Source organism: Agelaius tricolor, unplaced genomic scaffold (genome assembly GCF_023055355.1).
Source record: "Agelaius tricolor isolate 1412-34295 unplaced genomic scaffold, bAgeTri1.0.p SCAF_1, whole genome shotgun sequence".
NCBI classification, from domain to species: Eukaryota; Metazoa; Chordata; class Aves; order Passeriformes; family Icteridae; genus Agelaius; species Agelaius tricolor.
This window is the reverse complement of record NW_027269261.1, coordinates 23,602,715-23,615,317: the sequence shown is the minus strand read 5'-3', so window position 1 is coordinate 23,615,317 and position 12,603 is coordinate 23,602,715. Positions and strand designations below refer to the sequence as shown.

At 41.0% G+C, this 12,603-nt stretch overlaps 1 protein-coding gene across 2 annotated transcripts in view; it reads left to right on the top strand.

Annotated features, from left to right (window-relative positions):
- The first annotated feature begins 1,214 nt into the window (after window positions 1-1,214).
- SYT14 (synaptotagmin 14) overlaps window positions 1,215-12,603 on the top strand; it is an 88,599-nt gene continuing 77,210 nt past the window's right edge. For both annotated transcript variants that reach the window (XM_071426767.1, XM_071426758.1), the window contains exon 1: window positions 1,215-1,349. In XM_071426767.1, coding sequence (XP_071282868.1) covers window positions 1,337-1,349 — 13 coding nt within the window. In that variant the 5' untranslated portion in view covers window positions 1,215-1,336. The remainder of the gene's footprint in view (window positions 1,350-12,603) is intronic.

Here is a 12,603-nt window from a genome sequence, read left to right as displayed (position 1 = left end):
CTCTTAGTTGCAGGAGCCATGCATGGTTTGCCCCAGATGTTCTTCTGGATCCTTGTGGTAAACTCTGCAGGGCCTTGCAAAACCCTGTCCTCTTTGCTCACTGTGATGATCCTTTTGCCATTTCTAGGAGGTGAGGAAGAGAGGGTAGAAAAAGAATTTCCTGGCTGGGACAACAACTACAGAACTCCAGGGAAAGAGAGGCTGGTACAAGTGCAAGAGAGCTGAGGAAAGGCATGGAAGGGAGAGGAAGAACCTGTGGCCGATGGGACAGAGGAAGGAGTAGCAACAGAGGCTCCAACACCTCTTGACCTGCTCCAACAGCAGGTTGGAGCCTTCTTATATTGGTGACCCCAGAGCTGAATGGGGTATTCTAGGTTTGTTCTCCTGAGAGTGGAATAGAGGGGGAGAATCCACTCCCTTTAAACTTGCCTCCAAAAGACAGTTTTGGCATGATATTTTAAAAGAAAGGGGAAAGAATCCTGGAAAAGACAATCTGTAAAGGCAGTACTAGACCTGCCACAAGAAATTTTGTGCACTTATGGATGTGATTAGTTAATGTAATGAACCAAGCTGGTTTTATCATAAAATGTGAGTTAGAAATGGCTGAGGTCACTTGTTCAGCCCGGAGGAGACTGAGGGGAGATCTACTGCAGTTAAAACTTCTTGTGAGGGGAAGAGGAGGGGCGGGCACAGATCTGTGCTCTCTGGTGCCAGTGACAGGACACGAGGGAATGGCCTGAAGCTGTCAGGGCAGGTTTAAGTGGGATATCAGGACAAGGTTCTTCCCCCAGAGGATGGTTGGACACTGGCTCAGGTTTCCCAGGTCAGTGGTCACAGCACCAAGCCTGGCAGAGCTCAGAAAGCTTTTTGGACAATGCTCTCAGGCACGTGGTGTGACTCTTGGTATGTCTTGTGCAGAGCCAGGACTTGGACTCGATGATGCTTTTGGGTCGCTTCCAGCTCAGGTATTCTGTGAAGCAGAAGCGTGAAGCGCGGCTTTGCTGACACTCAGTGCCGTCAGAGCTTTGGGTTTTATTTCAGCCGCTCGCTTTGAGAAGGAAACCCAGGGAACAGCACCATGGAAAGCGGCGGAGCTTCCCTTGGCGGCCGCCTTTGCCCCGGGGCCCGTGAGGGGCTGAGGGGCTGAGGGCTGTCGGCGGCAGGGGCGGGGCCGGGCGGGGCCGGGCGGCGGCGGGCGGAGTGACGCGCCCCGGCCCCGCCCCGCTCACCTCCCGCCCCGCCCCTGCCGCCGCTCCCGCCTGGCAGCCGCGGCGCCCGGCAGCGCCTCTCCTGCGTGCGCTCCCTCCGCTTGGTACGGCCCACCCCGCCGGGGATCATGGCGATTGATGGTAAGTAGGCCAATAACGGGCTCCTCTCTCTCGCCCCGAACCGCTCCCCTCCCCCAGCCCCCTCCTCTCCCTCTCCTCCCCCGGGCACGGGGAGAGGGGCGGCTCCGGGGGGAGGGAGGGCTCCCACCGCGGCGGGAGGTGGGGGCGCACCGAAGCCGAGCGGGACCCCAGCCGAGGAGGGCGGCGGGAGGGCGCCTCCTCTGCTCCCCGTCCCCCTCGGCCCGGCTGCGGGGGCTACGGGTCAAGGGCTCTTTGATGATGGGGGAGAGGTGCGTGTGGTCCTCCCTCCTCCCGTCTCCGTGCCCGGGAGCCGGGCGGGGTAAATAAATCCTTGGCACGGTGGCCGGCATCCTTCCTTCTCCTCCTCCTCCTCCGCCGCCGCCTGCCCTGGGGATGCCGGGCGTGCGCCCGTGGGCGTCGCGGAGGGGACCCGAGGAGGACGGAGCCGTCCATCCCCCGTGCCGCGAGCCGCCCTTGCTGAGGCGGGGGCGGGCGGCGCAGCCCCCGGCCGGGCTCTGCCGCCCCTGCCGCCCCTGTCCCGGGCTGCCCGGGCCCCCGCATCCCAGCCGGGAAGGTCGGTGCCGGAGGTGCGCAGCCCTGTCCGCCCTCCCCGCAGGGACTTTGCCAACTGCTCTAAAACTCGTTGTCACTCTCCGGGCCCCGGAGTCTCTGAAAACTGAGTCCCCAGGCGAGGGATGCTCCCTGCTCGCCGCCGGTTGCTGGGCGCTAACAGGCTCCATGGGAGCTGCTGTCCGCAGATCTTTCTAGTCATCACTTAGAAACAACAACAAAGCAGCGAGATGTACTAGACACTTGTTGGGTTTGTTTGGAGATGCTCATCTTCAAAGGCAGGGCTTCTGAGCTTTGCTTTGAAACCTCTCCTCTCAACTCTGAGAGTAATTTTACACCTCGTTAAAAATCCTTAAAAAAACCCAAAAAACCAAACAGAACTTTATTTCTAGCCAGACAAGGACCTAAAGTATACAGCTTTCTCGGCCGAGGTGTTTCTTTCTGAAAGCATCTGTTGTTATAGCTTAAAGGATTTAGGAAAACAGTGGGTATGTGGGGGAAACAAACTGTTCTGGTTTGTTTCGCATGTGGGATGCTTCTCTGCTGTCAGTTTCCCTGGATTAGTAATTCAGGCCTCTGTAAGGAGAAGTTGCACTGATCAAGCAAAGCTGCGTGTTCACCCTGTCTTGGAAGCTGTGCACACCGGGAGTCTGAGCTGGCCAGCTTTGTGTTGGCTGGGTTCTTTTCTGCTGAAAAGTCCTCTTAATATTATCAAGAAGATAGAAAAAAATTCTGCTGGGTCTGGATGTTTTACATAACTTGAGCTCAGAAAAAAAATTATCCTTCAAAATCCGTCTCTGTTTTCATTTTAGGCAGTATTATCCCAGAAATCTGTGAGGATCTGTTAGATCTGAAAATATTCACAATATGTGAAATTCATGTGTAATATTTTCAGGGGATTTAGGGTATTATTTCTTTAAAGCAAATAGCCATGGATGAATAAAGCAATCTAGCCTTTGAAAAGAATGCAACACTTCTTATTATGGCCAGACTTCAGAAATAGCTCAACTGTCCTGTAGATTCTTATTTGAAATATCCAAAACGGGACTTAAACTCCTGAGAAAATTTGGTGCATAGTTTATATTTAAATGTGAGGTGGGATTAAAAAACATTCCAGTCATGAAAGTGGTCTGCTGGGTTCTTCCTGAAGACAGCAAATACAATGTATTTTTCTGCTGTAGCCTGTAGCAGGCATGCCTCCTCCTCTTTGTTTTCAGCTGACTGGCTGATTGCTGTAGGGCTGTTGGTAGGTGTTACAATTTTTATTCCTTTCCTTGATGATCTCTCCCTCCTGTAGTGCAACTGTACCTTGCCTTGACTGTAATTTTTAGCAGTACTCTGTTCTGGCCAGCAGTTTAAAAATATGAGTTTGAGTTGAATATTAGCTCTTGAAGGCAGCATCAAACCATGGGATTTCTAGTCTAAACTATCAAAATACAGAATTTGCATTGTGTCAAACTAAATTTGTAAATGTATTTAAGTAAACAGAGAAAATACTTTGCAGACACTGCATTTGGCCAGATTTTTAATTTGTTTTCTTTGGTTTTGGTAGAAGCAAAGAAAATAAGCAAGATTGAAAACTTCTCTTTGAAGAATAAACATAAAATAGTTCAAAACTTCTTCAAAGCAGGACATAGTTGTGAAGAGTGCCCAAAATTAAAAGAGCTCAAATTAATGTAGAAATTGTTAGCTGCTTTTGCCTTTAAAAGATTCTTAAAAATCTTTTGAAGTACCATTTCCAGTGTCATTTTTTTCAGCATACCAGCTTCCAGTGGTTCCAACACTAAACCCCAAAGTTTTTGTAAAAGTGAGGCGTTTTGTGTGAAGTGTTACAGAGAACCAAGGTGCCATGGCCAGGGACCCTTTTGGTCAACGTCAGTGGTTTGTTATGCTCACTGACAGACATTTAAAACACAAGTAACTTCATGTAACCAAATTAACAGCCCTGATCTAGTGATTGCAGGAACTGTGACATCTTTGTCTTTAGAAAGTTCATGTCATGTTAAAACATGTTCCATTTGTATATCTTTATAAGGACATCCAGTTAGAGTTTGCAAGGGTCAGGTAATCTCAGATTTGTGAGGAAACAACAGACAGCAACTCTATTGGAAAAATTCTGGCTCAAATGAGTTTAAAGAATTGTATTTGCAGTTCTTAGTTTCTCTATAGTTATCCTCTAAAACCATATTAGTATTTACTAGGAGCTCTGTCTTATGATGCAGGGTTATTTATTGCTTAATATTTCTACTTTTTCATAGGGCAGGATTAAGATGAAGAGTATGAGAATGGGGAGCTGTTAAGTATGGTAGAGAGTAAGGCCAAACTGAAAGCAGTAGTAAAACCAGTCTGGTGGGCAGTCTGAGATTAAAATCTTCCCATCTACTCCTGCCCAAGCCTGGGATCTTGTGGCAGTTTGCTTGGAGTGGGGAAGAAAGTTGAGGATTGACTTCTGAGAATCGTTCAGCACCACTGTGGTAATGTTCCTCATGGCAGAATCAACTTGGCTGCTCTATGCTGCTTCTCCTCTTTTGAGCAATACCAAAGCTTTGGTGCCTGCCTTAAGAGAAGTCTTTTGAATTGAGGTCTGGGTGAGGAACCAGCAATGGAAACCACACTGCATTGCATGGAGTGGGGGAGGCAAAGAAATATTAGAGGTCACAGGTGGAATGTTTTATAACCTAAGGCAGAGTTGTGTCTCTTGTATATCTTCATGAATCTACTTTTACCAGATTTTTGAGCCACACTTGAACATGCTGTAATCTAGTGCAGGCTATATAAATTTACGTTTCTCAAGGAGGGGAACACATCTGGAAATGAACCTTCTCAGACCGAGCAAAATCTTTTTGATTTTAAACTCTTTCATATGGTTTCCATTGTGAGGAGTTTAGTGCTAACAAATGAGAAGTAGCATTAAAGACAATAATGAGCTGTACAGATAAAAGGAATTTAGCAGAGAAGAAAGAATTACAGTGTGGTGTTGGTGTTGTCATCTAGTAAGTTACTGATAGAGTAATGAGACTAATGGACATGGCCTCCTCTATTTTCCCCCTGTGCTACTATCAGATTAACGCTTCTCCTTCTTGATGGTCAAGGTCTTTACCAAGTATATACCTTTTTTATAATTTTGTTCCTGAATGTCTGTGAAGTGTCCTGATCTCTCTGAGATTTCTGAGAAGATTGTCTCCTCCTTTTTCCCCACCTTCCAGCTGCTTGTTTCGCAGCAGGCAGCTGCACCTGTTTGTGCTGTGCAGGGATTTATTAGCTGGTGGGCTGTCCTTGTGCTCAGTGGGACTTGTGTTTCTGTTGTATTTGACTGCTGATTTTTATGAAATATTATGTTAGTTTAAAGTTAAAATTAAAACTTTCTGACTATTTTGTCTTAAATGAGCCAGAGAATTTGTAAACAATACAAGGATGAGGCAGGAAGTGAACTGTTTAATTATATAACCCTTATTTCCTTGGGAAACAAAAAAATTATGGAATGAACCTACTTTTTGTTTATGGATACAAAAAGAGAGAGTATTTAGAACGCTGCTTCATATAGGTCACATGAAAACTATGCCTAGTTGCAGATTTCCAGAATCTAGAAAAGGAAACAACAGAGCAATGATCTGCTTACAGAGCTTAAGTAGGAGTATCATGTGTAGCTTGTAGGTTGAATCTGGCCTGGGGAACAGTTTTATCTTGACTTCCCAGTTACCTGGGCTGTGCAGGTGTCACTGCAGGCTGCACTAGAAGGGTGTAAGGTGACATGGACATCCTCAAGGTAGTGCTGACCTGAAATGTCAGTAGCGCTTCTGAATCCAAGTTGGTGTGGCCAGGGCAGGGGTTGAGCAGCATCATCAGTATTTAATGAAGCCTAAATATAAGAAGACATATTTTATACTTAGGCCCGCTTTTAAACACATTTGTCAACTGTGTGGTGGATCACATGTCAAGGTATCATATTGGATCAGCCACACAGGATTGTTTTAATGCTGCCTTGTGCTTATCCAGTGACTGGTGGAAACTTCAGTGAGTGTTGCCTGGTATTGTCATTGTAAGGATGATTGCCTGCGTTATTTGCTGATGACAGTGAAACCTTGTGCCACAGGCAAAATCACCAGTTTCCTGGTTGGATTGTCTTACACCATCATTGCTGCAGTATTGAATCTATTGAAATAAAGAAAGCTGGCAGGTCTCTTATCTTGTAGATAACAAAGGGGGCAGCTGTTTTTAAAAACCCCACCTAATCTCTAATGTTTTACAGACTTCTTTTTGACAAGTTCCCCGTGGGCTGAGATGAAGCTATCATACTTTATATAAGAACAGTTGATGTGTTCAGTGTGAAATTTTTCTTGAATTCTCCTAATTTTTAACGCCGAGCACTTCTGCAAATTGGAATTCTTGGCTTTCAAGATAGGCATGCAGGAAAGTAAACATGGGGTCATTACCTGATTAAGAATGTTTGCTTATGTTGCCATCCAAATACTGGGAACCTCTTAGAAAGGAAAGAGTTTTGCTGTCTTCCAGAGAACTTTCAACTGTTTTAACCACTAGGTCTTATTTTCTCTTCAGCCTAATTCAGTTATACCTCTTCCAGCTTTTGTAGTGACTGATGCAAGGGATTCACAGCTGATACTCTCAAACTTTTTCCTGAATATTGTCAGGTTCTGAACTGCATAAGGCCAAGGGTCCAGGTTGCATGTAAAAGTTGGAGTGGATTTCAAGTCAGCAATTAATCACTGAACCTCCTAATTTTTGTACGTTTCACTCTTGGAGATGGGAGATGTTTCCTGATTTCTGTGTAAATCTGTTTGTAGAATAAGAAGGGGAAATTTTGGGAGGATTTTGAAAGTTAATTCTAAGACAGCAAGTGAGTGTTGAGTTTGTGAGCTAATAGGTCCCATTCTGCACAGGAGAATAATCTTTGATATGAAAAGGGGTAAATTCAGTATGACTGACACATCTTATGGGTACTTTTGTTCTGTAGGCAAAAATAAGCAGTTTTCCTACCAAGTGGAATCTTTTGCAATACAGATTCTTCTTAGTAATTTCCTTTTGTATCACAAACTTACTGCATTATCTGAAATATTTGAAACTATTTCTATGAGTATATTTTTCTCCATAGATCATAGAGTCATTTTAAAAGAAGAAATGTTTCTCAGTTTACTTTCTCCTGTGAAACTTTGCTCTAGAGTAGTGATTAGTGTTGTTAATTAAAAACAGTAGGAATTTGCTAAAAGTCATACTAATTTTTCATCTTTTTTTTTCAGCTTTTGTTGCTGACATCCTCTTTTTTATTTCCTGAACATTTGATAGCATTGTACCTTGCTTGTCAATGTATGTTTAATATTTTTGTCATTTTCAGTGAAGTTGCTTTTGGGTTTTCTTTCTATTTTTCATAAAAGAAAATTATAGGTTTTAGTTTAGATTTGAGCCATTTATACTGTATGTTTCTATTGCTAGTTTTATTTACTGTATTTCTTCATTTTCACCAGTAAGACTAACCTGAAGAAGAACTTGACTGAGAACAAAGTGAAATAAAGAACTTACTAACATTATTTTAGTGCTAATTATATTTCACTCATCAGAAGAGTAGGGAAAGAGAAATTTGTGATCATTATGGGTAGAAAGGAAGCAGAGATAATACTATTTTCATGATGAGAGGAGAAGGTCCCAAATAACCTCTCTACTTTATGACTTAGCTTAAAAAATTCCACCCCTTTTATCTGCTTCCATATAGATGCTTCCATTTATTTTAGTGTGGGTAGGATTGGATGCAAAATTTGTTTGAGAAACAGGAATGGCTATGCTGTTCTTTATCAGTTGTCACTGATTGCTAATTCATTGGTCAGTGTCATTGGTTCTGTTGATTACAAATATAATTTAAAAATTTCATTTTTTCCCATGAAAAAATGTTTTGATGTTTCCCATTACTTTTATAGTTGGATAACAAAACCCAAAATATTCTTAGGACAGGTAGATAACCTATCCTTAGGCTAAGAAATTACTAGATAGGGATCTTTTTAAATAGTGCAAGGAAAGAAGAATATTCTTTACAGTAAGAGTTTGAATCATAAAATCAGAACATAGATAATCTGAGTTTTACTCTTCTGGTCTTGAACATGTCTGCTGCTAATTAAGTCTGATAGTTATTTTTCTTATTAGTGGGTTAGACAGTGAGTAATTGTTCTATATTCACCTGTTTAAGTCCACCATCTGTTGTGGGTTTTTTTTCAGGTCCAAGAGTCTTAGTCTATTAAATCACTCCTCATATGGAAACCATTTGTTTTTTAACATTTTTATTGACTTCTTTAGGGTCTTTCTCTGTGTCTTCTCTGGTTTTATTTTATTCTTTGAGGTTGTGGGACCAAGAGGAGACCAAAACTGCACAAAACGTAAAAGATGTAAACATATAAATGAGTATATATAATAGCAATTTTTTTTTTTTTACCTTGCTGTCCCTCTCCTTATAGATTCAGATGTCCTTTGGTTTTAATTTGCTTTTTGACTAGTTCTCAGCATTCAACTTTAAGCATTTCTATTATTTGTAGACTAAATTTGTGAAAAAGGATGCTAAAGGAACGCAGAGGTGATTTTACACCATGAGTGAGGATGGGCTAATGATTGTATGTAACCTTTTCAGGAAAAACACTGATGGCAGCTGTAGGGTTGCTCCTGTGCAAAAGTCTTCAGCTTTGTTTATTTTCCATTACAGTTGACTGTCTGTTCATCCAAGCCCAGAATTCAGCTCATGACATGAGGCAATTTTTCAAGTAGATTTGTTGGTATATGCAACCCAGAAGTCTTTCATTATAATTGTCTTTTTAAATAAATGTGTAGCATGTTGTATGAAATCCTTAACATAAGAATGGTTTTCCTGGGTCTCTTGCATTCCTAGCAGAAGCATTAGTGTTTCCATGTTTTCCATGTTCAATGTAACTGGAAGTTACATTAACATTGTTGTTACATTAACATTGTGTTGGACTTTTTCACATGTATCCTGTTTTATGTTTCTACACTGTAGCACCCTGTTCCTGCTACTCAGCCTGCTCAGTGTTGTTGTTCCATGCTGGAATGTCGTGGGTTTGGCAAGGGAAAAAATAGTTGTCTATTGTTGAATAAAATGTTAAGTAAACGTTTGTTGAGTGTGATCCAAACTTATGAAAATGCTAATTAAAAAACAATTCTCAGCAGGAAAGTAATTTATCATGTAAAAAGTGCATCCAAAAAATTACACCTGCTGACAAAAGGCTTTTGTGATATGGTGTAATGTTCTGCTGCAGCTACCAACGTGGATTTTTTTCTGAAGAATAATGAATTTTATATGCAGCAGCCTAAGTTGCATCACAGTTTTGGTGCTGGAACTGGGACTGTGCACCATGTTTGTGGGTGGATGGAATGTACTCTGGCTGAGTTTATGGATGACACCAGGGAAGGAGTAGTTAATAAGCTGGAGGGCAGGGCTGGCAAGCACGCAGCAAGCTCAGAGTGGGCTGAAGGATCCTCAGAAGCTTGCACTAGGACAGGTGAAGTCCGAGCCCTGCACTAGCAGCTGCAGGCAGGCTGGCTGGGAGCACCTCTGAGCAAAGAGACCTGAGGATCCCGGTGAGCAGCGAGCTGAACATGGACCAGCCACGTGTCTGTGGCCTGGATCCAGCTGTGTTAATCCAGCATGAGAGGCTGACAAACCGGGAGACCTCAGAACAGTGCCACTAAGCTGGGAGGGAACTTAGAGTACCTGGCACATGAGGAGAGGCTTAGGAAATACATTTGTGTAGCCTGGGGAGATCTGACAGGCAGTCTTGCAGCCTTTCATTGTGTCTGAGAGATGGACATGGGTTCTTCAGCTGCCCAATGAAAGCATGTGGGCAGTGGGTGTGAGCTACATCAAGGGGAGTCCTGGCTGGCTGCTAGGGAGAAGTGCTCACAGTGACAGGGGTGACACCTTCCCCCTGAGAAGCACTGGTACCCCAGAGGCCCTGGAATTGTGGTTGTTGCAGAACATGGCTCGTTGAGGCTCAGAGGAACTTTCTCTAACACTGGTGCTGGTCTGAAGTCTTTGAGAACACCAGATGTCATTCATTCCCAACTCACAGCACTCTATGATAATGCCTGTACTAGATTTTCTTGACCATTATTATCAGCATCTAGTGGTGAAGTTCCAGCTAAACTCTGAGCATAGTAGACCTTTGAATCTTGAATTGTACTAGAAAGACATAAAATTTTGAGTTAATGCAAAATTCAGTATTCATTTTTGATGTACATCTTTTCATCTTGTTGCTGCCATAGTCATTTTAGCAAATAGAGACTTGGTATACAAAACCTTTGTCTTTAATTAAAGAAAATTAAAATTAAAAGAAAATTAAACTTCATCAGCTGCCTCTGGAAAACATCTGGCCATTCTTTTTGTGTTAAATGTTTGAATGATTTAGATTTTTAGGACTACTAGGTGGATCTTCTTGCTCAAGAAAATGAAAGTGTTTTGTTGAATGAGGAGTTCTAAAATTATTTGATCTTTCATTAGTTTTCATTTTACTTCCATTGTCTGACATTATGAAAAGCTCTGTGTACCCAAGTGGGTTTGTTTCTCTTCTCAGATTACATTTTGGACAGAGTATTATGTAGTTTTATATGCAAACTCACTCAAAACCTTAAAATCTTAAATAGGAGATTATGTTCCTAGTCAAGATGGAATTGGACTAATAATAATTTGTGTCTAAATCAAGCATAAATTTTAATTAACCATAACATTATGGTGAACTAATGCTATACTATGATAAATTACCTAAAAATAATATTTAAAGAATAAATTGAAGTGTGTCATGCCACTGAACCTTTGGGATTTGTGGGCTAACCAACACAAACCCACTATTTTCAGACTGAAATGCTAAATTAATGGTTGGCATCTTGCTGCCATGCAAAATGTTTCCATATTTTCAGTTTGTTTTTTTCAGTAACTAGTTTACTAAAAGCTGAGAGAATTCTTGGGAGTTATAAAGATGGAAAAACTTGGGTTTATTTGTTAATCCATGAATAATAGCAAGGTGTGAATTATGTATTAGTTCCACAGTTCTGAGGGCCACAGGGAAAGAGAAGAAGCAGTCCAAGTCAATTGAGGATAAAATTTTACATCTTTAATACGTTAATTTAAAATATAAAAGATACTTTCTTTAACTTTTATATCATTTGATGTATTTTTATTTAATGGTTGATTTCCATCCAAAAGCAGTTTGGAAAAAAAGTAATAAATGAATCACCTATTAAAAAAAGAAATAGCATTCCAGCATTTTCTAGGAAAATGAAAAGGAATAAAATCCTGACTGTATGCTTGTTAAATGGTATGAATTTATTTTGCAACCTTGTGGTCAATAAAAACATGTTGATTAATGTAAATGCTTTATTTGGTGGAACACCATCTTACATTAGAGGTTGAATGTTTGAGTAAAGACCTCTTGCATTATAAAACAATAGGTAGCAATGTGGAATCCGAATCTAGAATTAGTATTTTGTGATACCATTTCAAACTGGTTGATTTCACTGAGAGCAATGAATATAATTAAAATCTATTGCTGCTCTCTTATCTCAGTGAGTTTTAGGTGAATCCTTATTTTTAACTGTCTGGCATCTGTGTAATGAAAAATAATTTTATTTTTTGCCATAATTTTTATTTTTTCTTCAGTGCCGAATTTAAAACTAACAGGGCAAAAATTCTAGGGAGAAGACTTTCAGTCACTCTTCTGCTTTATCCTTTGTCCCCTAAAGATGATTGCAATGACTTTAAAGCAGATTGTAATCTTCTCCCTCTGTCTGGTTTTGGGGTTTTTTTGAGTTTTCTAATGCCTTGTTACTATAAAAGCGGATTATATTTTTAATTTAGTTTTTCTTATGTTTTCCTGTCAAAATCCTTTCTGAATGAAAGTTATGTTGCCTAGCTTCTAGGATGCACCGAAAAGAGGGAATTAGATTGCTATCACAACGGGATTTTGTAAGGGTGATGACTCTACAAAACTCCTGGGATCCTCAGACTCACTGATACTTAATTCCCATTCAAGAGTATATTTGAAGCTTGTATTTCATATTTCTGAGTGTGTTGACATAGAATGAGGATTCTTTTTACTTTCACAGACATTTAATTTTATTTTAGAAGAGTTACATTTTATTCCATTTATTTGATCCTTTTTATCCTTTCTCACTCCAATATATGGATTTCCTACAGTTATTTCTTTAAAGTGTAAATTTATATAGAAATATAGATATTTTTCTAAAGCTTTACAATACCATCTGCTAGTGTTACCAGTTAAGAGTTTGAAGTATTGGTTGATATAATTACATGCTGTATTGTATGTCATAATTAAGTTATTATGGAATGGAGGAGAGTAGTAAGTGCTGTATAATGTATTTCCATATTTTTGAGATGGGGAGAATTTTGTTACCTAAAGCTTGTTTTAGTGCATTTTGAAGTGTCTGGAGCCAAGGAGTTATTAATGGACATGAAATAAATGTTTTGTGAGGTTTTGAACCTCTGTTTTGTATTTTCATGAGATTGCAGAGAACTGGGTATGAAATCCCAGACAATTCCCCTCAGTTCTGTATTTGCATCCATGCACTCTTGTTGTCAGTGGAAAAAGGCTGAGTCGGTTAGGGTGTACTTAAGAGAAGCCATAGCTTGATGTAGTTTGGAATTTTAAGGTTTGATCAT